Below are 27908 nucleotides of genomic sequence, written 5' to 3'. Positions count from 1 at the left end.
TATAGATGCTGGAAACTTCACATATCTGACATGATGTAATATATTACTACAGACACTGCCTAGCCTTGATTTCATAACAGCTCTTATGATGCTTAGGATAGGAGTGATTTGCTAATGTAATGTGTTTGCATAAGAATATATGCATAGGTTGAATAACAGATCATCAAAAGCCTGATTCTGATCATTCAAGCATTTCATAAATCCATTATAACTGATATTCCAGAGATTAAAACTTAAAAATTCTCAGTAAGTCTAAAAGTGATGTTAAATCTACGGACCATCCTCAGAAGTATTAACTGTAATCCAGTGGAGAAAACGAACAAAAAGGCCAGTTGTATTGTTACTACCCATTCAAGAGGCATCCTCAAATCGTGATGGTGGTAATAGGTGAGAGATCCAGATCCTGTATAATGGTGCGTCTGTCTGCTGGGAACAGTCCACCAGGAACACCTTGAATCCTGTTCTAAGAGAGGTGGTGTGACAAAGACAAATTACAAAATCTTGGACCGTGCTGACTGTATACCAATGTAATAACTAAGGCCCACCTGCGACAGGCAATACAAGGTGCAACGGGATGGCAAGTGGGTTAATGGGCAGATGCTGCGCAGAAGACTTGAGCATGGAAAGATAGCGTAAGGTTGCCTACGAATGCATGATGATAACAGCTTGAAGGTGTATTTCACTGCAAGCAAGTTACTGTAAAACCATGAGATCGGGAGCACCAAAATGAATAAAGATGTTGGTCTCTTAGAAGATAAACAGCATAGCTTCAGCAGGAAAACGGTGAAAAGTGAGTGGCACAGAACTTACAGTTCAGGCAATTAGTACTGCTGTTAAATAAGTATTAGAAGGGGTTTATCACATCCAGGTCTAAAGACAACCTGCACATCTAAATAACTTGACTCATTCCACTGAACCCACAAATATAGCAAACAACTACATGATAATGAATTAGCTAATTACATAATTATACCTCTAATATGTAATGTCATTATAGTGGGAAAAACTGGAAACAGTTTCAAGTGACATAGCACAGAAAAGTATAATCGGTTATCACTTGGCTGAAGGAACTTTAATCAGCCCGATTTCTTAGGGGTATCTGAACAACCAGCACCGAGAGAAGTGGAAAGACAGAATGATGTTGTGTGTAGCTCAAAAGTGCTACATTTTAAAAACAAAGTGATACATTGTCATCTTTATTGGTAATTGTGTGAAAGTGCTCCGTTTCAGAATTCAAATTTTCTTATTTTATAATCAAGCATCTCAGTATGATTATCTTAAAAACAAATTTCATCAGCAATTAATGAACACATTACACTTAAATGTACATTCTTATGATACACAGAGCAGTTCATTAAAAATCCTCCACTAAGGTTTTTATCTGTATGCTGAAGAAAGAAATGTTTATTCTGACTCCTGCAAAAGTATTTTGCATTTGAATTTTTAAACAATGTAAAATTTACACTTATATTTACTTGAAAATGAACACTAACAAAACCACATTTATTTTGCGTTACAACTACAAGCTGGATTGTTAATGAAAATAAGGCACAGAGAAGACAAAGTGTCATTGATCTGTTACTAAGTTCTGTTCCGTATCTAGGTTGTGTTTAGTCTTTGGAAAGGGAAAAATTGGAAGCATTACGTACAACATTTATGACTATACAAAATAACTGCAGACAACTGGTGCTGTAATAATGCAGTCCTCTCAAAATATCTTTCAGAAGACATTTCCTTTTGTATTTTTCAGGTATTTCCATTAGTGATCCATCTTTCAGAAGTAATGAATCATCGTGGATGTCATTTGCACCCTTCTATATCCGGCATAAGACCCATATCAAACTGCAGTTTCTGCCTCTGTCTCCAGATGGTATCCTGTTTTACACTGCACAGCATTTGGGTACTCAGTCAGGTAAGGATATTCCAGCTTGCTGGTATCTTACACCCAGGTACTTTTTTGGAAAAGAAAGGATTTCATTGAAATGATTCAGGCGTTCAGTCTCTGTAATTTATTGTGCATGGTGGCTGGGTTTTGGACTCTGAATAATCAAGTTCATAAGAAAAAACATAACACAATTTTGGATTAGTCCAAAGCTAGCAAATATTTAGTGAAGTGGCTCAGGAAACCGTTGTCCCCTGAAAAGTAACTGTAGCCAGCTTTTCAACAGCCATTTACTGATACTGCTCTCAGTTTCAGTGCAGCTACACTAGGATTCACAGTCTGAGGTTTTGGCCTCAGTGTTACAAAATGACCGAAAATAAAGCAATATAAAAATGGATGAAACAAGTTAAGTGAAAGTGAACAGACTATGAGAGAGCTGATGAGGTTCATCAGAAGTTTACATTTTTATTATATAATGCTGAAAAGCTTGCTGGTGCAGCATGCAAAACGTACAAGTTCTGCATTTGCCAGATGTGCAGAGTGAAAAACAAATCTCAATAAAATATTTCTACTATTTATAAAAGTACTTTAAACTTTACTAATTTAACATTCCTAAAACTTCATGGCAAGAGAACATCATTTGCCAAACAGTGTAAATACATTTAAATTAATCTTTAAGGTGTAAATGTTTTGTAATTACTTTGTTGACATACTTAATCTTTATATTTCATTTATGTGGTGTGTTGCACATTTTTAAGCAGAAGCATTACATACCATTCATAACGTGATCTCAGAGCAGATTTTCCACTTGTGTTATGTAGTATGTTATGCAAAAATGGGCCTTTGTGTGACAAAAACCACTTAACTCTGTATCATGTATTTTTACATTCCCTTGTTCAAAGCCTAAAGCTTTGAGACATTTCAATAAACATACTCAGCCACACATTTGTGTAACACACACGTGCCTAATTTACCACCTCCTTATTCTGTATACAGATGGTTTAGCAGGCTGCTAGTTGGTAAGACTGATAATACGTTGTACGCTACTGGTAACTCCCATTTGCCCTCTTCTAATGACAACCACACAGAGAAGCAGCTTCAAAGAAAAAATATATGGAACATCTGTAATACAAATACATCTATTTGCAAAGAACTCTGTCTTCTACAATGAATCTTTTATAATTCTATCACTTACAGGCCAAATTCTGAGATTCTCAGTGAATAGTTCTCTCCTGTATAAACTAAAGCATTACATGGACTGTGAAGAATAGAAGGAAAAAAAAAAGTCTCAAAAAAATAGCCAGAGGTCATAGAAGCAGCTAACATATAAAAAAATAAACATCTCTTTGAAAGAAACAAAGAGAGTGCTAAATCTATGTAACTTGGGCCAGAAGTGCTTTAGCAAGTACATGCCCTTGTTGTATTGACATTTATGAATGTTTAGTTCTCACAGGAAGGAATAGTTTTTACATCACTTCCTAGAATCATATCAATTTCATTTCAAAATAAAACCCATCTTCTATAGAGTAATTTAATTTCTTTACAAGTTTCCTACTTCTATTTTTACTGTCTTGAAGTTTTGAAAGATTTAGGAAAAGCTAATCATCTGGCTCTTTATATTTGCCTTCATATAATCCTGTCAAATCCAGACAGAATTAGACCGATGAAAGTCTAAGGAGTATTCTTAGCAGCCAGCAGATGTGAAAGAGCTTTCTGTTGGGGATTAGTTTAGAAAGCACTTTACATAAAGCCTTTTCTTCTACACAGTTATGTAAGATTTAATAAATAGATTGCCAAAATCACAGGATCTTTCTTCTAAAATTCCTTTTTAATAGGAAATAATTAGAACAATTTTTTCCCTCACTAGGCAATGCTGTTCTTTTAAAAGCAATGAGCTCTGACTATGCACCTAATTTAGCAATGACACTGAGTGGCACAGTTATACAATTGTCTTGGCTTGTCATCTATGTAAACACTACACTGGGACTTCCCCTTCAGAGGCATGCCCCTGCTAAATAATCCTCCCATCATTAAAAAAAAAACCAAAACTTTAGTAGGTGAAGAAAGAAACACGAGACTTCTGTTGAAACATTTCCTTCTTGCCTTGTTCTTTTCAAAGAACGTTACATGCCCTTCTAGAAAGGGTGGGGAGGTGGCTGGTCACCTTACTCGAAAGCTGGTATGCTGGGTCCAGGCTCTACTGCTCTGACAATTTGATGGCTTCAGTACACACATATAAACACCTGGCAAACTGGCATAAAATGGAAAACATCCTATGAATCTTTATCTGTTAGCAGAATTTCCTATAATGCTGTCAGGCATCTGTTTTCTTGCTTGTCTGCTGTCTGGTAGTATTGATTTCTGTGGGCCCTAAGAAAATAATTTCCAAATTGCCAAAATTTCTGTGGCTAGCTATATTATAATAAGTTGGGGGGAAAAAACCAAGAAGCCCTGTTATGCATATTTTAGTTTGAAAACTTGCAGACAAGAGTGACAAGAGGACATATTTCCCCCTCCTAGATTACTTTTATGCCAATGAGGTAAAAATGTGGGAGATGCAGACAGTTGTGTATACTGCTTTTGAGCAAGGTCTCTGCAAACAATACAGCATTCTTGTGGAGTTCAGCAGTGTTGCTGGAAGGCCAGACTACTTCACATTTTCCCAAGTGCAGTGTATCCTATTTCTACCAATGAAAGTGTGAGAGCCCCACTGAATTAACAACCTTTAATTCAGGGTTTGCTGAATGCTAATCAACCCCTTGAACAATGTATAATTCAGTCCATTTACGCAGCAACCACTCTATATACTTGAAGGCCTCGGCACTCTGGGTAAAAGGCAGTAAGGAGCGTTACTTTTTCATTGAGTCATAGCATTACTGAAGCTTTACATTTGTTCATGAAGGTGGAATATGCTGCAGACTGTCTGCACTATTCCAGAGTTCAGGTTAGGGTGATGGAAAGGTTTGCTCCCTGATGAGATGAGAAAGAATAGCTATGCTGGGTGACTAAGAAGGAAGTCAGGTTAATAAACAGAATTGGATGACTCACACTCAATTTAATACTCAACATTTGCACCACCAGTGTTCTGTCTCCCTTTAACCAGATCATGTTACCTACCTGGTCTGAAAACCCTCGAAACTATTAACTCTTTGTGTTTAAGGCATTTCTGTTTAAAAACCTGAAGCATGAAAATAAGAGGTAGCCAGTATGGGGGCGTGATGTCTGCATGGTTTTCTGAGATGTTGTTTATGGTGAAAACTGAATCATGGAATTGGGCTAAAATCTTTTGGAAATAGTCAGAATGTCTAGAATACCCACAAGGGAGGACTGCTGTTTTCCTAACCAGAAACAAAGCGATTATCCACCCACTTTTAGAACAGAAACTTAGAGTGGTTAAGTCTTCTCTCTTGGCAGCCGTGTTTCCTTAACTGACAGGGACATAATTTCTGCTTTGTTACTGGTTGTGGGATCATTTGTATGGACAAAATTAGCAGCATAGGAAGCAGAAATGCCAGTTGTCTGTGTGACAGAACAGACATGTTGCATATGAAATGTTGTTGCTACCTGTTTGCCACTGGCAAGCAAACCAAAACTGAGGCTGCCAAACTGAGGCTGCTCAAGGAAGGTGGCTCATTCTAGCTGCCCAAATATGCCAGGGTGACAGTGGTGACTAAAGGAAACAGAAGTTTCTTCACTGAGGAAAGCAGCACTTCTGAAAGGTGAGGGTGAATGGTCTAACCTACAAATAGATAATCGCCCACCCCTTCTAGATGCATGAGCATCACTCTGGATGGATGGTTGTTCTGGATCCCCGCTATGCCCTTCGGCTCTGGGATGCTGCTCCAAATGGAAGCTGCAATCTACCTACTGCCACAGTGATTTTTTACATAGTTTGAGAGATTTACAGGCTTGGCTTGATACCTGTTCTCAGTCTTGCATCAGCTGTGAGATGCAGCTCCATACATAGAGTAGAATCTTTCTGTAATAACCCATAAAAGCATATCCATGGGTAGCTCCTGTAAGTGTGCGTTAAGGGCACCGGCTATGGTCATCATTAGATAAAGTTAAAACAGCTGTAATGAGCTGCTATAACCTGTCAAGTGACGGATACCTAACTGTGTGCGTGCACCCAGACCACAGCAAAAACAGTCAAGGTTAACAAACCCCTAAAAACAAGGAAGGCAACAAGAGAAATAGATTAAGCTGAGAACAACGAATTTCAACCATGCCAACATATTATTGGCTAGCAGAGGCTGCAGAAGGGTGGGAATAAGGCTCATCTCTCTGTCTTTCTTTCCCTTGTTGTACCAATTTATAGCCCTCCCTCTTCTGCTTCGCTGTCTCTCCTTGGCCTTGGGCCTTATTCTGGCTCCCGGAAATGCCAGGACACAGCTGTGAAGGACAGCTACTGGTCAGTTAGGTTCCCTCTCACATGGAGACCACAGTGCACCACCTTCCTTGGCCCCAGAGTACAGCCGTTCAGCTGGAGGCTGACATGGCTATTTCAACCCCTAGTAGACAAGAAAAGTTCTGCTCCTGGAAGAATACATAAAGGGTCACAGCGTAAGAGGACATGATTGTGTCCATGGAAAATGATACAGGATAGCATGGTGAAAGCAAAACTGTGAAGAGGATGATGAAAAAAGGAAGAATGAAAGCAATGTGAACAGAGTTCAGCAAGGCAGGAAAGAGCAGTGAGCGAAGATACATCTGGAGCTGTGATAGTTACAGGATGTATCGTACCAACATGAGGTAATAATACTGTGGGAGACAAAGGCACTTAATGATGGTGGCTTAAAGAGGTCAACTTAAGAGTGAAGATGAGCACATACTGAAACCAAGCAACAGCAAGAGTTTTCATTAACTGGGAATGATTCCTGTGAATGTTACTGCTTATGTGAATATAAGGTTGAAATGTTCACTCCATCACGGAGATGGTGCCAATGATCAATAAATGTTTCTGAAAAAGAAGGTGGAAGGAGAGGGGGGGAAATGCTACTCGATACCACAGTAATAGAAACCAACATTGTGGACGCCTTGAGCTAGGGGACTGGTAAAAGCAACAGAAGGCATAGACTGAAGCCAGCAAACATAGATCCAGGGATGCCATCTCAGGGCTCTGAAACGGCTGAAGGAACTGAGACTACAGATGTTCTGTAACCAGGAAACCGCTGCCTACAGCTCTTGAAAACACCTACTCTGCAGAAGCCGCTGAAGCACTGCACTCTCAAAGTCTCTGTCCCCAGCATAGCATAGAGGCTTCTGCTTAGTAACGCTGGATGAGAAAAAGGACAAGCAGCAGGTATCTTATGTGTCTTCGTAGGGGAACCCAGACCTTCAGAGGTCCAGGAATTAATCGGTGAATCCTGAGCAGACAGGGAGCCGTCAAGCGACTTGCACCTCTGTACCGCTAGGGACGTGACAATGGCCTCAAAAAGGTGAAAGCCACTAACTAGCAGACTGCATCCACTGTTTCCATAGTTACTTAACAGGATGTTCTGGAAGCTCCTTTGGCCTTAAACACTAGTGGGAAATCCTTCTTATTGTTAATTTGCAGTGAAGCGTAGGACTAAATTCAGGTAGTCTAAGAGATAATAAAGGCTTTGCATACACACGGACCACAAGGGTAGGCTTTGAGTCACCGTGGGGAGGAAACCCTGAAAGAGAAATGTTACAAGTAACATCCAAAATACCCTCCCTGCACGTGGTCTGTCAGCCTAAGATCCTCTGACATTGTCTTCGGTGCTCCTAGGAAATATGTTGGCATTAGGCAGATTAGATAGTGAAGGCGGTAACTGCAGAGATCTTTGCCCAACACAGCCGTGTAAATTTAACACTATCACATTTGTTACACATGGGAATGCTTCTGGCACAAATCTCAAAATACTGTAGCATTCCTAGCGCGCATTTCCAACTGTACAGCGTTTTGACACGTTGCAATGTGGATGTATTTCCTGTGGTAGCATAAAAACATGGTGAGATGATACTGGTTAAGCATGATTCCCTCTCAAAGACAGGGATATACAGACACACCTGCATGTCTAGATAAAGGCTGAACATGCAAGAGCATTGTCACCATTTGGGAGAATCTAAAATTTGACTGTGTGACTGTAACCAATTTGCTTACAGACTTACACATCTATTCAGAGTAGCAACAAGCTGAAAATGTGATGCACACAGAATTTATCATAAAGTCATCTAAGCAGGTATCATAGATACTCTAGATCTCACAGAAGTAGCTGGATGTACTTACAGGAGACTTCTCATAAACTCCCAGTTTTAGGGAGTGTTCTGACTGCTCAGGACACAGAGTTGACTTGGCTCTGAAAATGCTGACATTTGACATGGGAATAGGTGAGACTTGTGCACATAAGGGAAACCTGAAAATTAAAGTGATGAAGAAAAACTGGTAACTGTTTTGAGTGCTGGCTTCTACTATGGAATAGAGACCACCCTGAGGTGGAGCAACTTTGACCTTCAGCAATTTGGTGAAACACCTGAACTAGGGTTTGCAAGTGAAAGTGCTATTTTAACTCCAGAACAATTCCTTCCTTAAGGCAACACCTGCTACAAAATCCCCTTCCCCTAAGATGACAAGGAAACTATCTCTGAGCATTTGGGCTAAAAAAAACCCAAACCAACACCCAAACAAACAAAAAAACCCTCCACCTCTCTATTTTATTGAAACAGGGGATATGACAGGGGCAGGAAGATGCATCAGAACAGAACTGAATGCTGTAACCACTGAAGATGATGTTGAACACCCAGGTTCTTGACATGTTGCAGTTTCAAGCCACAGCTAAGCTATGTAAGACTCAACCTTACTCATACGGATTGCCTCACAGTTCCTTGCACACCATCCAACAGGTTGGGCAAAAGAATGACTGCCAGTACCTACCTCAGGAGTCTCTCTATTTTTGTGATACTACTGATGGGGAGAAACAGTCCGTATTAGATGAGATGCTAAACTAAAAAGCTGGAAGCAAAGTTGTGTGTCCTGTGTGTAGGTCACATTTTCTACAAAGTAGGGACTAGCTATGAAGTCTAGTCCTGGAAAAACTGAGGATGTCATCTCCTTCACACGTAACAAAACGAAACTTCCTCAGAAAGGTCTTTGGCCCCGGTTAGGGACATATGGGACAGGTTTGAGTAATGCTCATACTGAAACAGTGGAAACCACCTTGCTTCATCATCTCCCATACCAAGACCTGTTGAGAGGAGAAATTCAGTGCTAAGAATGCTCTTTGCTTACAATGGTGATACAGTTCCTATGATGGCGTAGGCCTGCACAGGCTTCAGCTGTGCGGCTTGTCCCTCACAGACAGGGCAGATTGAGGTCCTTTGTTGAAAATATCACTGGTTGCTAAAGTGAAGAGGAACAAAGACAAGCCCATAATTTGCCTTCACTCTCAGAGGAATTTTCATGGACACACAGCACTTTACATTAGTCCTAAAATGTTTTCAGCCAGTTGCCCCTGAGCAGTACCTATGGCATGAGAATCTTCATGGAGAAATACTGAGCCGAACCCTGGGATCAACATCCACATCATAAAATGTATCTCAACACTCTGCTGTTCTTGCAAAGACTAAAATGGCAAGTTATCTGTGAGAAGAGGGTCTAACCAAGGGAGTAAGAAAATGCCTTGAGAGCCTCAGGTAGAGGTGAAACTAGAAAGTGCTGGTCTTGTTCAAACTAGCAGAAAAGGAAGTTACTCCAATTTGAAGAGAAGACAAGCATAGATTTGTGCTAGAATGTGATCCAGAGTGCTCAGCCATAACCCCTCTTCACACCGTAGACACCAGGTGCAGTAACACAGATTTGCTCTTATACTAAGACTAAATACAACTACAAAACTGACTGCACGTACATTAGCAACAGGCATCATTAGGCTTGAGTCAGAAGCACTATGCCTAATTGCTGAACCTGTGTCATCGTTTGCCTAGACATCACTGAAGCACTACTGTCTAATGTCATCTCAGACATTTGACACTTTGCACTGTCAAATGTGCAAAGCTACCAAAAAAACTTGCAGGCCAGCAAGTCTCGGAGAACTTCCAGCTTCTCCAGCTCTTGGTTACAAGACAGATGAGGAAGCAACCCTGGTCAGATGTTTTCCTTCGTCCTAGACAGCAAAGAGTGAGTGCTCATGTCCTTATCCAAGTCTGTAAGTCTGGGTAGGAGAGGGGATTGAACACTGCCAAAGAGGTTGTTCAGAAACTTTTTCTGATGTTCCTTTCTTACCCTGGGACTGAGATCCTGATAAAAGAAATAGACAAGCAGGTTACGTACATTGCTCAAACAAACAAGCCAGATGACTGCATTCAAACTAAGCACGGAAGAATTAAGCAAACTGAAAGCCACATCACTGAACAAGCGAAACCATGAGTGAAGAAAAAATGTAGAAACAAAGTACTCAAAAAGAACGCTAAACAACGCAGGGAAGTAAAACAAATCATCAGAACTGGAACTAGCGAGCTAGAAGGAAGTCCTCTGCCATCACTGGACCAGAGCTGAAAGAAGGAAGAGCCTGCTCATTCTTCCCATGGGTGTCTGCGGCAGGGAAGGCGAGGCACAAAGCATGTGGCTCTACAGCCACTAATACAACTGAAACATCTCCACCCTGCCTCAAAGGTAATCTGAACTATTGCTGGAAAGACAGCTATAATTTGAGTAATTTTCACAAGCCTCCAGGAAATTAAGCCATTCATTTTTAACTTCGCTAAAGGCAATGCAACTACAGGGTTAGAAATACTCAAAAAGTAAACCCCTGGGTAAGCAAACTTCATCATTCTACAAACAGGTCCACCCTTAAGAATGCTGAATCTTTAAGGAAATTGTACTTTCCAGATTTAAAAGTATTTCTTCATTAGTAAAATACTACATGAAACTTAAGGTTTATGGTAACTATTAAGAGAAAGCTTACATTCAAATTTAACAAGCATGTTTAATTGGTATTTCTAAAAAAAACTCAACCTGACGCCTACTATTTCCAAAAGCAATATAAAAGTTGCAAACTTAAGTTGCCTGCAAACAGGCAAACAACAAAAACGTTTGAAAATGTCACTCTCATTTGCAGACTTGCCTGCTGTCCTCTTCCACCTCCCTGTGACCTACCCTTACTAGCCTCTATCTGTGCCCTTACATACCTTTCCTTCCAGTTCCCATGTCCTAAACCTTTCCCAGTTTTTCTTCATGTTTTAAAGTATAGATCCAAGTGGTACTCTCTCTCCTTTCGTATGGCCTGCAAGGCCAGAAACACTGTTAGTACAAGAAAAGGTATCTCCCTCCTAATAGCTTCTGTCACAGACGCCTCCAGAAGAACAAGTCAATAAAAAGCTTATCTGTTCCTACAGCTGTCAGATTATTAAACCCAAAACATCCCCGTTACAAAAAGCAGCTCAGGGAACGCAGAGCATCTGTGGTGCAGACAAACCTTCAGTGCATTAAGCTGACAAATCCATCAAGCCTTTATTCAGCAATGGAAACTGAGAATATTCTGGCATTTGTAACATGGCCAAAACTGTGTTCTTTTTTGCAACATCAACCCACATTCCCTGGATGCCAAAGCACTCCTGTTTCCTTCTACCTTACATTTACCTAGTAATTGAAGCAAACGTGAGCTGTTTGCAATAATAATAAAAAAAAAAAATGGCCATGAGAAGCTCATCATGGAACATTTCACTTTGTGATTTAGATACGATGGTACAAGGCTACTGAAAGTAATTTACTGAATTGGGGAAGCACAAGCATGGAAGCATCAGGATGATGAGTATGCTGTTCTTTGGTGTGCTGCCTCTAAAAACTGAAACTGTTTTGTACTGTTTTTTACAGGTGACTTTCTATGTATATCATTAATAAATGGATTTCTACAGTTACGTTACAATCTTGGAGACAAGACAGTCATCCTACAGACCTCTCAGAAGGTCCATGTAAACGGAAATACGTGGCATTCACTCAAAGCAGGAAGAGTTGGTAATGAAGCCTACCTGGACCTGGATGGCATCAACATGACTCAAAAAGCTAGTCCTGGAATGAACGCGCTCGACACGCACACAGATTTTTTTGTTGGAGGGGTGTCCTCCTTAAACCTTGTGAATTCAATGGCAGTAGAAAATGAACCCACCAGTTTCACTGGTTGTATACGAGAAATTGTTATAAACAACAGGGAACTGAAGCTTACCGTGACTGATGCCAAAGGCGGAGCCAACATTGGTGACTGTGACGGAACAGTTTGTGGGTACACAGTGTGCAAAAATAACGGAACGTGTCAACTTGAAAATTCAGGCTTTTCTTGTTCTTGCCCACAGGACTGGATAGGGAGGACATGTGAACAATCTATTCACTGTTCACAAAACAGATGTGGGTCTCAAGCTCTCTGTATTCCTCAACCTACTTTATTTTCATATATCTGTGTATGCGCGCTAGGCTGGTCAGGTAAGTACTGCGATAGCAAAATCAAATTTTTCATAGCAAAGTTCATTGGAAGCTCCTACATCAAATACACAGATCCTTATTATGGAAAAAGAGACCTCCAGCATAGCCGCATTTCTTTAAATTTCACTACCAATCAAACTGAAGGTTTAATAGTATGGATGGGAAAAGGTGAAGACGAAGATAATGATTTCCTTGCCATTGGTCTTGCCAATGGAAGATTAAAAGTTGTGATTAATCTTGGAGAAAGAATCTCTGTTCCTCTAATTCATAGCAAGTACTCCACCTGTTGTGATGAAAGATGGCACTTTGTTACTGTAGTTCAAAACCAAACTTGTATTAAAGTCTATCTTGATGAGGAGCTAATCCTTTTTGAAGATATTGATCCACACAGAAAATACACCGCTTTAAACTATGGTGGCATTTGTTATTTTGGTGGGTTTGAAATTGGCAGGAAAGTCAATACAGTCACTACAGGGCTTTTTCAGAAGGAATTCATTGGCAAAATTAAAGATGTTGTGCTCTTCCAAGATTCTACGAAGATTCAGCTAATGAAAGCAGAAGGGTATAATGTTTACAATGGAAATTCTGGAAATTAATTGAAAAACTGTTTAAGACTTTCAAAGTGATAAATTTCCTTTTCCTCCTGTTTATTCGGTTAGCTGGTAGTGCAAGACTCAGAAACCAACAGAAGAAAGCACTTAAAAAAATTGTCCCTACTTCCTTTTTCTTTTTTTTAAATGTGGAGTATTAATAGTATATATTAAATGTGATCAGATGTTTTACTCAAAGTACTAACACATATTCTTCAGTATTTACTTTAAAATAATGGGAAAGTCTGCAGTTCTTTCTTTTCTTGTGCTGTAAATAGTTTTGTAGACAAACCGGTAGTAATTGGCTTATAAAGCCAACCATCATTCCAGTATTGTCTGGAATTGTCTCACTTTATGAGAACAGACAACTTACCTGTTTTTCCAAAACTCTTGAAATTAGAATGCAGTTTCTCTTACAGTTTTGTAATATTAACATCAAGTGTGCAAACTGAAATGGGGGGGAGGGGGGGGATGTATACTTGGGGCAAAAAGTACATGTTTATCATAATGAGATTTTTTTTTTAAATTTAACAGCTGTGATCACTTAAGTGCACAAAGACTCTATTCTTGTAATGAAGCTGTTCTCCCTCCCTTCCGAGTTTCTATCCATTGTGTATACATCTGTGTAAAAAGGGCAAAACTTGAGCCTGTCTTGATGCTAAAACACTAAAGAACGACTTTAAGAGCAGAAGAGAGACTTCACTTAATTATTGAACAGATATAAAATATACCCGCTGTTTCTCTCCAACAGAGATCTCCCCTATCTGACCACACGAAAACTTTATTTTAACCATTCGCATCTGGAATGTGGAAATGTGGCAGTCAGCCTACAAATAACTTCTATTCCTAACAACTTAAAAACTAGAAAGTCTAAGAACTGCTTTGTTTTAGCTATACTTTTCTGGCTTGCATGCCCCTGCATGAGATTTTGAAATTTCACTAGACAAAGTTTTTGGCTGCAGTGTAAATTGAATTCCCATGCCTAGAGTTTCAATTAATTTATAAATACAGCTTTTCATATAAATGCAAGTATTCCTTCTGAAAAAGCTTAGTTATATTCTACTTCAGTGAGCAATAAAAACAAATCAAGTTCTATTTTACTGTGCTTAAATTATTTATGATGGTATCTAGATTTCTCATTTGACTGCTGGTTTACTGTATAACTAAACTACTTAAATAAAAATAGTAGCGATTGATTCCTGTCTTTTCTTTTTTTACTTTACTATTGCTCAAAAGCACATAATAAACCATCATGTCTCCGAATACAAGTCTTCAGTGGGTACCTATCAGAAATAAGTAACTATTTTGATTTTTTTTGGTCTTTCCATAAAGCAGCTACAAAGCAGAAACAGTAAGCACAGTAAAAACAGGTGACGCACATTTGTTTCCACAGAACCATAATCAGGATGTAGCAACAAACGCACTGCCAAGGCAGTTACAGATGACTTGAAGATAACTAAGGGATGGGTGGGTGACAGAACTACCCCAAGACGTTTCAATAAGCATCTGCAAACATCTTGGTATGGCTCTTTCTATCCTCTTCAGCTGCTCTGAGCCCTCAAGCAATGAGCCTGACGCAACAGAGCTTCTTCCCCTCTTCCCAACAGGCAGCTCACAAAGCCTGTTTGGTATGTGAGCTGGCCCCAGATTCTTCTCCTCTTCCAGTTTCTCTTAGGAGGGCCTTTTATGGCCATGTGATGCTGGGGAAGGGAGAGTATTTAGGGTTTATCCTGTTCTCTCTGGGGCTCCTGGTGTACTGCCAGTCCTCATCAGTGCACACCGCTTTTTGTGGTCTGAGTGGTGATGCAGTGTAGAACAAGTAACAAATAATCAAGAGTGCTTCCAGCTGACACGAGCGTTGGAAGGAGAGTGACTGAAGGCAATGGAGAAGACAAAATCCTTTATTCCTGTAGTAGTGGGATTTATTCCCATTACACTAACTCAGATTCTAGGACCAAATCCTGGAAATTGTTGCTGCTTGTTAATTTAAACTCTGAACAAAACCCTCCCTCAATTTTTTTGCTATTTTACTGCAGCTCTCTTCAGGTTCTACATACACGAGGCAGGTAGTAAAGCACTTGGCAAACCTGGAAAATGTTTACATATTCTTTCCAAACAAATTCTTTCTGGTAGTTCTAGCAGAAAGCATTCCCGTCCCTTCCGTACAGACAGCAGTAATTTTCACTGTTCCCAGTTCATTTTTAAAGCACAAATGGATGCAAATGTGATAGACATATCACCAGTGCACCAGGAGCAGGCTACTTTTGAACTCTTTTTGAAGTCAAAAGAAACTCTTCACAAACAGAGCTGCCCACTTAAAACTTACTCCAAAAACCAGAACAATGCTTTGGTGCACTTCTGTGTCTAAAGAACTCTGATGTCAATATTTAAACACCACAACACATGCATAATACTATCAGATATATTCAATGGCACTACTGCTATACAGACCATGGAATCAATCTGGAAAGGACTAATTTAATCATGTCATGTTATCATGCTATAAAAGTTGTTAGAAGTTCAAATACTGCTTCCCGTTACTAGCAGACCACGGGGGTTTTCCTTTATGAATCTTCTCAATTATAAGTCTAAGAAACATTACATGAAAGTCCACCACCCCCTTTATCCGGTGTAAGATTTTTAATTTTAGTCAATTTGACTATAAAGCTAACCGCAAGGTATCCACATGAAATTTTACCTTAAAATATATTCATAATTAAAACAATTAGTGTGCTGTTAAAACTGGAAAGAACTTTCTGGAAAGAAGAGACTCTTCTATAGCAAAGTGCAAAATCCTACCTACCTCAGCACATAAGGTCATGTTCTCAAAGTGAAAAACAAAATACTGAAAAAACCAGAATAAACCCAAGGTTTTCTTTATATGGTGGAATATTTTTGTTGTTGCTGACAGACTCAACAAAATAACCTGTGTATTTTAAGCAGTATAAGAGCAGGAGATTTTAGTTTGTTTTCAGGTTTGCTTTTTTTTTGGCTTTTTGTTTTGCGTCACTGGACGGTAGTCACTACAAAGTATCAATGTAATAGAAGTCCCAAGGGTACAAACACACTTCTGCCCTTCTCCCCACTTGTGCCCCTCAAAACTCAAAACAACCAAGCCATGAAGTGTACAAGAGATGTGCATTCCGTGACTGTCTGCTATATCCATTTAGCCTACAGTGTCACACCTATGAAATCAAACACACACAGTATGTGAGAAAGTTTTATCATTTTAGAATCAAAATATCCCTTAAAATATTTACATTTTACAGTAAAAAGGATAGCAAAACACAAAGTAATGTACAAGCTTAGGTATTCAAGTTTTTGAAGCATGGAAAGTGGTGGGAGAAATGAATTTACTACTACAAATAATATTTTCAAGAATTTAGGTTAAAAAGGCTTTCTTATTAAAATAAGTGCAGCTTAAAGCAGTAACATTCGAGCAGCTCAGCCTTCCAATTTCTGGTCACAAACTGCTTCAGATGCTTTAAGAAATACTTGAAAAACTAATGAAATACACTTGAATTATTTTATTGTACTACTGAATAATTTAAAAAAAAAAAAACTCTTCACACCACTGAGCATACTATATTTTGTTGTAATGCATGTGGATTCTGAGGCTTTGCTACAGTCTTTAAAAACAGTGCAATTTAAAAAGAAGGTTATTGTATGAAATTCACCTTTAAAATTATCAGAGCATCTTAAAACAGAAGAGAGCACAAATTACCAAAGGCAGCAACTATATTGCAGACTTGACTAAAGCCAACTTCATCAGCTAAGAAAATTTCTAAGCCTTTATTGCATATTAATAAAAGAAATCTGTAAAATTTTGAATATACAGCAATGTAAAATTTTTAAAAATATTAAATTCCTACTTCTAGCGAGAGTTGGTATAATGAAAAAAAGGATGAGTATCGGTACGTCAAGTGGTACCAAAACACAGACTTGTTTCTGCAAAACACCAACACTGAATAAAAAAGATGGCACAATCCTAGCAGGCTTTTGTTTTTTTATACAAAGTTTTACGACATTACTCTAACAGTTTATTTAAATAGGATTTTAAAAGACTGCCTGCATCTTTTTACCTTTTGCTTTTAGTTCTGTCACTGTGGTCCCTATGTCTCTCTCTGCTCTTTTCACTTTCTCGTTCTCTATGCTTCTCTTTGCTTTTCTCCTTCTCCTTATCTTTTTCATGAGCCTGTTCTTCACTTTTAGGCTTCTCTGTCTTTTTATCTGGATTTCTAGTCTCTCTGGGGCTTTTTCCATCAGCAGCCCTATCACTGTGTGGAGATCGCAATCTCTCTTTGTCTCTTTGTCCTTCCTCTCTACTCTTCCTCTCTCTCTCTTTTTCCTGGTTTCTGTCTCTGCGTCTATTTCTTTCAGAATCTTGCTCCCAGTATTTTTCATTGTTCCACTCTTTTTCATGTCTGTCTTTCTTTTGGTGGTGGGATTCACTGTAAAATCTTTGTCTATGTTGATCATTTTTTCCTCTACTGAACCCTCTCTCCAAATGCTGTTCTTGTCTGCCCCAAGGATCGCTGTGACGTCTTTCTGGTCTCCTACTGTCTTTACTCTGAAAAAAGTTTTCTGGCCCCAGAAATCTTGATTGTTTGTGAGCCACTGGTAGCCCTTGTGCAATGGGTCCAGCATAGTGTGGTGGCTGACCTGATAAATGAGCTACTGGTGGCCATGGCATCATTGGATTTTGAGGAAAGCCAAAGCCAGGAGGAGGAAGAAGTGGAGGTGGTAAATGAGGTGGAAATCCAAACATAGGGTTGTTTTGGGGAGGGAAGTTATGAGGTGCAGGAGCCTGAAACTGAAATCCAGGTGGATTAGATTTAGGATGCTGAAAATTCTGCTGTGGAGGTCTAACAGATGAGAAGCTGCCACTTGTAATAGGGCTTGGGACTTTGGAAATAAATTCAGAACGAGAAGAGTTTTCGGTTTCAAAATGAGATGAGGTTGCTGCTGGTCCTCTTCTAAATGAGTTCACCGTTTCGATGTTTTGCATCACTACATCTTCCTGTGACCGTGTGGTATCTTCCGCTTGTGATGCAACCGCGTTATCTGCTTTTGTTGCAGTTGAACTGTACTGTGTCTCATTGGTTTGCACATCACTTTGATACAGGGTTAAGCCCACTTCTCCAGAAGACTGTTTATTCTCTGGTTCCATTTGATCACTTCCTGAAGCATTCTGTCGGTCCTCATTTCTGCTAGCATCTCCTTCCTTGTTTTCTGAAGCATTAGTCTGCTGGCTTCGTCCGGCTGCCTGTCGTGGGTCTCTCTTAAGATTAATAAAGGGCGGTGATTTAGTGGTATTAGCAGTGGTACCTTCACCAGAGCCTACACTAACGCTGTTCTCATTGGGTTTTTTCCCTGCATTTGATGAGGAAGAAGGAAAGCTGGAATTTGTGGTCCTTCTAACTTCCTGTGTAATGTTATCCTTGTCAGGTAACTGCCTCTTTGTATCATTTTCTTTACTTTCTTCAGTTTCTTTATTCTGTGACTGAGCAGATAAATTTGCTAAAAATGCTTCTGTGGAGACATCTGGAGGTTTTCCCTTCAGACTCAGCCCTACCAAAGATCCAGCACTTCTTGCAGAACTTGAAGTCCCTACAGCTGCTGCATCCACAGTTCCAGTAGCATTTGTGGACTCTTGTAGATTATCCAAACCAGTCTTTGCTTCAGTAACTTCAGCAGTTACATCAGCAACATCCATGTTTTCTTCTTTTAACGTTGCCTGTTCATTTAATAATGGTATGTCTTCACTGGGATTTGCTTCTGACCTGGTGTGCTCATACACCTGCCCTGTTGTACCCAACAGGCTTTGAAGAATATCATCCACTGGCAATGGTTTATTTGCTAGCTCCAGAGTGGAAGGCTGATTCTCCCACCCAACCAGGACACCAGGAAGAAATCTGAGAGGCTTTGGTGGTTCATGTTTGGTACTTTCCACCAATGGTTCAATAACTGCTGGAGCATCTTCTACATTAGATTGCTGAGGTTTATTTCTCTGCTTGTGTAGCACAGTCGTGAAGGAATTAAAAAAATCATTTTCCTCTTCTTCTTCTAGTGCCAACTCATGATGAGAGATTTCAGGTTTGTTTGGCTTGCTCTTCTTCTCTGGTGGCAAGTTACTGAATGTACTTTCAGAAGCTTCATCCACAAAACTACTAGCAACGCTTGCAACAGCAGTAATCTGCCTCTTCATTTTCTGGCGAATTATCAATCCCAGTAATAAATTCGGTCGATGTATTTCAATCCCTGTACAAAATTGTAACAGCAATTTATCATCTCCTTATGTTTTGGTTAAGGCAGTAATTTTAATAAAAATAACCCACATACTCTTACAATATATTACAGAAACTATTCGTTTTAGGATATTTGAAAAGTCCATCATTAACCACAACAAACAAAATAATCAAAAATGTATCTCCAACAATTTTTTTTACTTCATACCCTGCAAATTAAAACTGCTTTAAGTACTGTATCACCCACTACAACTTCCAAACGCAGAATATGAGACAGTTATATAGGACATCTATTCACATAAGAAGCAGCACTGAAGTTAAACATCATGTTAGTCTAACACAGCTACAGTCTGGTAACAATGGTAGCAAAGCACAAGGGGGGGGGGGTGGGGGGTGGGGGTGGTAAAAAAAGAGTAAACAGCACACTTGCAACAACAAAAATCTCCTCATCAATTTGTGTTAGACATACTTCTTCAAAGATTTACCAAGAGTGACTTTCCAAAATGCTTCCCTCATTCCAGGAAGGCACTGTGTTTCAAAGTATACTATTAGCTATCGCTTCACTATGTATTTTGTTCCATATAATTTATGTTCTTGCAAAAAAAGTTACGAGTTGTAGCTCACCCTCTCTTTGTTTCAGCCCTGCTAATCTCAAACGAAGAAATCATCCACAAATTTTTATAACCAAAATAAGCTGATGCAAAATAACTCATGTGTAAGCAGAATAACTAAGAGCCATTTCGGGACCTTTTCTTCTTTGCCCATGTGGGGTTTTTTTAACCTTCCATGACTTTTTTTTTTTTACTTTTTTTTTTTTAAAGGAAGTTTGGAACACTTGAGCAAGAAGGAATTAGTGCATTTCAAATAATGAACAATACTATTTTAAAGCTACAGTATCAATTTGGAACTTACTACGACTACTATCATAGCTCACTTGGATCACTTAATTTACTGAGATTGTAATCTACAAAGCCCCCTGGGGTTAGAGGAAGAATGTAGTAAACATGATACAAAATTACACACAGTAACTTTTTTGGTCAATACTTTATAAAGTATCAGAATAATCTTACAGTGGGAAATTAACATCTTTTCAAGGAAGCGAACAATACTCTGGAAAACTCCTGACATGTTCAAACAGAATGGCTGCCATCTTTAAATTTAATTATCTCTTGTATTTCTGCTGTTAACTTCTTTAAGTGGTGTTATGACAATAATGTTCCACATTCCAAGCCGTACTTACCAGGCCCATCAAAAGGCACAAGATGATGTGGGACTTTATCTGAGGAACCTAAAGGGATGAGGTACAAATCTTTCACCTGCTTCATGTTATTGGCAGCTACACCGTAACGTTTTCTACTGCTGAAATAGGCGAACAACAATGCATAGGATATCTGATCCTCTTCAGTTACTGGGGTAAAGCGAACTACACAGATCTCCTGTTTACAAAAAGAGAAAGAGATGGGCAGGTATTATTTTTCTATGCAATTTTGATTTAGTGACTGTTCTCTATTTAAAAGCACAGTTCAGAGGAGAAAAAGCCTCCCCAAGGCGGCAGAGAACAACAGAGCAGACAAAAAGAGCAGAAACAGGGCCAAAAATAATTAAGGAAAACCAGAGAAAAACAAATAAAAAGCATTTCATATAAAAATATAAATTACAGTGCATGACAAAATCACCAACATTTTATCAGCCAGCTAAACAAGTTTTAGGAAAGCATGCCAGCTTCCAAGTAACTATTCCCTTCCCGACACTTAACATTACTAGAAAGTTTTATTTTGCAGCCTATTCTGTCTGAGATATCCATTAATACTAGGGGAAGACTAAGTACTCAGATCGCAGAACCATGGCCAAAGCCCAGCTCAGGAGTCAATGCTGGAATGATGCTGTTTAATGGCTTAACTAATGACCTAGAGTACGGGAAAGGAGACCCCCTGCAGAACTGAGATGGCACCTAATCAGGGGCAGTGGTCAACATGCTGAAGGGCTGGCTGCCACTCAGAGGGACATCAGCAGGTTGAAAAAACGGGCTGACCTTTGTGAAGGGAAGCAAAGGCAAATACAAAATCATGCACCTGGAGACGGAGTCACCCCATGGGCCAGGACGGGCTGGGGGACTGAGTGGCTGGAAAGTAGCTTGGCATAATAGGGCACGGGGGGCCTGGTGGACAAGCTGAATATGGAACAGCAATGCATCTGACTGCATGCTGGGTGTCAGAACTGAAGCAGCCAGCATGCCAAGGGAAATGATTATTCCTGTCTATCCAGCACTTGAGTCAGCATCTGGAGAACACTATGTAACTCTGAGCTCCCCAGCGCAAGGGCAACCTGCATAGGACCACCGAGACGGTTTTGCGTACCCTAACAGTACCAGAATGAAAGGGTAACACTTAAAACATGTGGTGTCCAAACATTCATTATGAATTACTGCCTCAAAGGAATACAAGTATTCTCAAACTGCAAATGACCGGTTAAGGTTAGATAGTAAGAAAATAAATGCCAACAAGCTGCCATCCATCACATTCAATGTAACTGTGAGTCATCCTTAAAGTGTCACGTATTTTGCAGATGTTCCAAAGGAAAGAGGGGAGAAAAAAAAAAAAAAAAAAAAAAAAAAAAAAAGATCTTTAGGGTGACTAAGATGTATGTTAAACAGCAAGCCTTCAATATGTAAACCTCTTACCTTGGTCCCTGAAGCTTTGATTTTTTCTACATACTCCCAGACAGTGTGAGGAGATATCCTGCCACCTACTTGAATACTATCAGGCAAATCCTATGAGAAAGGACAACAGAAATCTGAATCCAACATAAAAATTGTGGTACATCCTTCATCCAGTACCTCTTTCACATACTCACAACATACTTAGTTATTTTAGTTCTTAAATTACAGTAGAAACAAATTAATTTAAATTTTGGATATTTAAATTCAGATTTTCAGTGCCAAGTCTATGATCTGTACTAAATTAGGTATCATCCAATACTGTTCATCTATACTTCCCCAAAATTATTTATTTCAGTAACATTAACTGCAAACATAACTGTACTGTGCTCTGGAAACACTCAAGTTTTATCTGTTACATCAAACTGCTATGAGAGCCCCACACCTATTATATAATGAACTTTCAATATCTTAATCATGAGGGGAAAAAATAACCTACACAGGCGTTTATATATAGACATAAATTTGTTCTTGGATACTATTGAGTTCTCTATTGACAAGCAACAAAACAGACTTGCAGAATCCTTTAGGAACACGTAAGGAAAACTAGTTTTTGGAAATAAAGCAGAAATGGTGCATGCCCTGCACTTCACTGAAGATTTACAGCAAAGGCAATCACATTAAGAGAAGACCCGAGTCCTTTTAATTAGAAAGCTGATGCATTCTGTGTCACTGGCAAGAAGCAGCACTGAGCTTTATGAGCTCTCTGGTTTTTATTTTATGACACAAAGACAACTATTATAAGCAGTTGCATCCTCTTCCTACCTCTCAGACACTAAAGAGAACACTACATAATCTATTTATTTTTTAAGGGCAATTTAGTCTTACAATGGAAGGTTAGGACCAGAATTGCCACCAGATAGGCAAAAAAATAAACCCTGTTTTGCAAGTTTCTGCTGTAGAAGATGAGAAGACTTCTCACACCATCAACAGAAGCCACCAGTAGACACTTCTCTTCCAAAAACAAAAATTCAAAACAGAGCTACAATTTTCTCACTACTAATTTAGAAAATGGATGTCACCAAGGTGGTTATTTCAGTAACAAATTTTGTCCTATTTTTTCCCTGCTGCTTTATACTACAGAAGATGCTCCATAATAAACAAAAAAGAGTTCAACCTTTATAAAACCAGCTCTGGAAATATGGCTGCTTATCCTCAAGAAACATTTTACACTGTGATGAAAGCAAAACATCTTAAAATATATCAAAGAACTTCCATCCTGATGAGCCATGGGTCCATGTGGAGAAACTGAAAAATACTCATAAAACAGATTGCCTAACCTATGTCTTCTCATAAATACTTTACTCAGTACAACGATCGTGCTTCACTACCCTTCATCATTATACTATTATTAGCATACACATTAAACAAGTTGCTGAAGTTAATATAGGAATTGTTCATTCTTTACAGTAAATATAAATACCTCTGTTAAATACTCAAAAGAGCCAGAGACTGGATAAGCCTTAATAACAAACTTTGCCACTGAAGGCATATTGATAAAACCCTTCCAGATGAAATTCAGGCGTGCCAGAAAAAGACTTTCACATTCGACGGTACCAGGTGTTTCTGACCTAAAAAATGACAAACAGGAAAATCACTTTGTTTAGAACATGATACATCAACACAAGATAATGCAAATCATAATTTTTCTTTTACAAAAGAAATGACATGTCAAGAATTTTCTTTTTCAGTTAAGCTCAGGGTCAATGAAAAGAGATGGCCAGACAACCAAGTTTCTCATCTTCCAAGGGAGTACATACATGTTACAGGAAGGACAGTCAGATAAGCAGCACATTAGTTCACTGCTGTATCTTTTGAGAATGGAGAAGTTATTTAGTCCAAGAGTTATTAAATGCTGCTGAAGCAGACACACAAACACATATAGGTGCTGCAGACCCAGTAAGAACTTCCCCTGCCACGGGGAGGAGGGAAGAAGACAACATACTATGGGCTGGCCTATCCTCACCTGCTTTCCTAGCTCCTAGCTTTGTTGCAACACTGTCTGTCCACCACCTAAATACCTGCATCCCCCTTCCCTTCCTCCCATGCCCCAAGAGCTGGCTCCTCATCTCTTCTCACCCATGCATCACTTCCACAGCTTCTCTGAGCGCCTCCTCCCAATTCCTATATCATCACCTGTACAAAAAAGTGGTTTTCCCCCCTCTTAAAAAAGAGGCCCCCATTTTGTCAACAAAGCAGCTGCAAAAAATAAGCAGAAAGGCTTAAATAATTTCACAGGAGAGTATTCCTCAACTTGACTGTTTCCTCATGGAAAAGGTTACAGCTGCACTTCAACATTTCCCATCATACTGCCATCAAAACACTCCCAGCACACTATTAGCAGTTTTAAATTAGCTGCCCAGTAGTACCAGGTGTGGTGCTGTTACAGTAATGCAGTAACCTAACATCTACACCTCTGTCTACACTAGAAATTACTACTTTGAATCTTCAGCCAGCTATTCAAAAAAACTAAGTCCACTGTCCTCAGTAAAGGATCACACTGCCCTGATACAGGCAGAATTTCAGCACAAACTCTGGTCAATTTTAAGTAACATTTTTCTGGAAAACCCTTCCTCTAACCAGAAAAACACAGCCTCATAAATTGCAATTCCCTCTTTAGTGGGTAGCAGACTGTGGAAGATAATGGAGAGCTGACACCAAATATGGCAAAACATCAAACAAGGTGCAGTTAAACGTAATTTCTAGAGAAGTATTGCTTTGAGATTTGAAACTAGCCTGATTTGTAATGTAAATGCTCTGTTTAGAGCGATCTCAAATTCCCTAGCTTTATATATACACATATACAAAAACACAAGCATACTCATTCAACTAAAGCACTGTACATACTACATTCCTTAATAACAAAATACATGAAATCTATATCCTGACTTATTTAATACGAACTCACGTGGCTTTTTAGACCATGTTGCACCAGAAAACATAAGGTGGTTTACTCCTCCCCAAAAGAAAATGTGGTAATTAGAAGTTCGTAATCACAACAGCATATATAGTAATATTTATATAAAAGCATAGCATCATTTACTTCAGCAGAGAACCCCATTACTAAGAGGAGGTGTACAACTTCAAGTACACAAATGGATTAATAAAATACCATTAAAAAAATAGCTTTAGTTATAATCGCTTAAAAAGATTAATGTATTTCATTTAAAAATACCGCTTCTACAGTTTATATTACTTTGGGAGAGGTGTGAATGATGATTTTGATGAGTCTTGCTTATCATCTTCCAGTAATTCTGATGCTAAAATACTTGATGTTGAAGAAAGCGCGTCTGCAATGCTCTCTGCTTCATTGTCTGACTGCTTCCGTGCAACTCCAACAGACACTTTCACTTTTTTCGCAGAAAGATCATCAGTAGGTGGAGCCATTCGGCCTGCAAAGAATGAATTGCAATTGTTTTTATTTTTTATTAAAGAAACAAAAGAAGACTTCCTCTGAAGATATGGAAAACCCAACAAAAATACTACATATTGCCACTGAAGCAGGACAGGATAAAGAAATGATACATTTTATAAGTATGTATAAAATGTATAAATTCATATAATTATACAATATTATATCTAAATACTGCCACTGTAATGGGACAGGATAAAGAAATGAGGACTCAACAACAGCACGTGCACCCATTAAAGAGATTTCTTTTTCTGTGGTCTTTTTTTTCTTTTTTAAATAGGAGACAAGTTTATGCAAATAAGCCTATCATTTTACTATTCCCTCTTTTGTAAATTATGAAGTAAAACACTGCTTCTGCATCTTTGTCAGCAAACTAGGGAAAAACACCCATTTATTTATATTCTTGAGGTATACTGAGATTTATGACTGAAAAGCATTATATAAACGTGATTTATTTAATTTTGATGCACTTTTCAAAATTACCTATGCAGATTTTGCAGTTAAGATCAAAGAGATGATTTTTATGTTGACTTGTGGTGTCTGGAGATGCAGATTCATTTACTTCTTTATCTTTTTCAGCTTCCTCTGACTTCTCAAACAACTTCATATTAGGTTCCTAAGAAAAGTCAAACACATTTCAGTTAGCCTCTTTTTCCTCTATTAATATTCCTAATATTGCTATTCATACTGCTTATTTTATGATATTATCTTCCCTTCAGACACGAAACTCTCCCTTCAGCTGCAAACCCTAAAAGGCCATCACAAAGTCCTCACCTGCATTAGAAGAACGCACTGGTATTGCCAAATACTTTGTGTAGGTAAGATATACAGTATTTCTGCTATTGCCAGAATTCATCATACAGTCATGGACACAATGTGGAAAAACTACAAACACCAGCCCCAGAAGCGAAAGTCAGTAAAAATAAAAGTGAACTCAAAAGAGACTTAACTTATAATTATAGATCTGAACAAGAAAATCACAAACAAACCACTTTACAATCATATTATCTATGAACTAAATAGACTGTGTTCATAGAATCATAGAATGGTTTGGGTTGGAAAGGACCTTAAAGATCATCCAGTTCCAACCCCCCTGCCAGGGGCAGGGACACCTTCCACTAGACCAGGTTGCTCCAAGCCCCATCCAGCCTGGCCTTGAACACTTCCAGGGACGGGGCACCCACAGCTTCTCTGGGCAACCTGTTCCACTGACTCACCATCCTCACAGTAAATAATTTCTTCCCAATACCTAATCTAAATCTGTCTCCTTTTAGTTTAAAACCATTACCCCTTGTCCTATCCCTATACACCCTAATAACAGGTCTGTCCCCATCTTTCTTATACTTATTTTAAGTACTGGAAGGACACTATAAAATCTCCCTGGAGCCTTCTCTTCTTAAGGCTGAACCACCCCAGCCATCTCAGCCTGTCTTCACAGAAGAGGTGCTCCAGCATAGCTCCAGTGCTGCCATGTTTTCTTTTCTACCTGAATTTCCATGACTTCCTCTTGTTCTTTTATTGGTGTTTCACTTTCAATTTCTATTTCTCCTTTGTGAGTAATTTTTGTGATGGGTCTTCTTTCAGCTTCCCTCTGTTCCTTCTCAATCATTTCAATTGTCTGTAGAAACAGGAAGTTACATATGTTTACTTCTATACAATAAAATTTGGAAACCCACAAATACAGCAACAGAAAATAGGGTTGCAATTAGGAAATTCTCTGGGGAAAAAAAGAATACATTCTTATTTTGCAGATGTCAAGTAGTTTCATAGAGCAAACACACAAGCAGCCAGTCTAACTTCCCCTACAGTGCAGCAAGTACTTATCAGGCATGTATTTAAACAAGTTTAAAAAGAGCAGAGCCTCAACACTAAATTTAAGACAGGCACTTCTGATTTTCCAAGAACTAAAGAAGAAAAATGCATCAACTCTGTTCCCGCAATAATAAGGACAATGTAGGACATAAATACATATAGATTTGTATCTTTTGCAATAGCTTGTTTTTTTAGTACATAAAACTAACACTCTACCTCCCCAAAAAATTTAAATGTATTCTTAAAGTAATGGATATGCTAATTCTGATCAGCACTGCGGCTTTGCTCTGTTGCAAAAGGTAAAACATAAACCATTCTCTAAAGATGCTTCTTAAACACACTTCAACTTCTTAACCCAAAAGAGTTTGTGTTGGCTGTCCCAAATACTTTACACAGTGTTTCATAAGGAAACAAGGATTCTATGACTGCTGTTATCTGTCTGCCAAATACTTAACAGTTACTTTTGAACACACTGGGGAAACTTAAAAAAAAGAGTTACTAAGTAGCAGTCTCAAAGACTTGCTTAAATAGGAAAATGAAAAATACAGTCAAGTGATACATTGCGATTTATTTTATATGTCGCATTCAATTTCAAATTCTAGAAATTTAGGACCCTTCAGTAATTCTTGAGCAGCGTAGGCTTTTTGTTTTGAAGCTGTTCCTCACAGCAGTGGAAATTGTTTTGTATGGCCTGTTTTCAGTATTTTATTGATGTTTACAAAAATAAATGTAATAAGGATGTACTACAAAAGATGGGCTTTGGATAGCTACAGAATAAATAAGCCTTCTAGGCCCTCAAAACAACTCTGAGGT

General features: G+C 38.8%; 2 protein-coding genes and 1 long non-coding RNA gene across 9 annotated transcripts in view; 1 reads left to right on the top strand and 2 right to left on the bottom strand.

The window, feature by feature from the left end:
* EYS (eyes shut homolog) overlaps positions 1-13427 on the top strand; it is an 871402-nt gene extending 857975 nt beyond the window's left edge. Inside the window, exons 47-48 of the mRNA XM_027787807.2 lie at positions 1751-1912; positions 11715-13427. Coding sequence (XP_027643608.2) covers positions 1751-1912; positions 11715-12913 — 1361 coding nt within the window. The 3' untranslated portion in view covers positions 12914-13427. The remainder of the gene's footprint in view (positions 1-1750; positions 1913-11714) is intronic.
* On the bottom strand, positions 2328-11721 carry LOC114012359 (uncharacterized). The gene is made up of 2 exons (XR_003554747.2): positions 8136-11721; positions 2328-7836 (listed from the first exon to the last, which is right to left on the bottom strand). It is a non-coding gene; the product is annotated as an uncharacterized LOC114012359 (long non-coding RNA).
* Positions 13428-16113: 2686 nt separating the features above from the next.
* PHF3 (PHD finger protein 3) overlaps positions 16114-27908 on the bottom strand; it is a 57536-nt gene continuing 45741 nt past the window's right edge. For all 7 annotated transcript variants that reach the window (XM_055810462.1, XM_055810466.1, XM_055810464.1 and 4 more), the window contains 7 exons: positions 26770-26901; positions 25767-25899; positions 25068-25263; positions 23295-23442; positions 21836-21925; positions 20396-20591; positions 16114-19168 (listed from right to left, as the gene is read on the bottom strand). In XM_055810462.1, coding sequence (XP_055666437.1) covers positions 16986-19168; positions 20396-20591; positions 21836-21925; positions 23295-23442; positions 25068-25263; positions 25767-25899; positions 26770-26901 — 3078 coding nt within the window. In that variant the 3' untranslated portion in view covers positions 16114-16985. The remainder of the gene's footprint in view (positions 19169-20395; positions 20592-21835; positions 21926-23294; positions 23443-25067; positions 25264-25766; positions 25900-26769; positions 26902-27908) is intronic.

The sequence above is a fragment of the Falco peregrinus genome, chromosome 7 (genome assembly GCF_023634155.1).
Source record: "Falco peregrinus isolate bFalPer1 chromosome 7, bFalPer1.pri, whole genome shotgun sequence".
Lineage (NCBI taxonomy): Eukaryota > Metazoa > Chordata > Aves > Falconiformes > Falconidae > Falco > Falco peregrinus.
The sequence above is the reverse complement of the archived record's forward strand: the minus strand, read 5'-3'. Positions and strand labels throughout refer to the sequence as shown.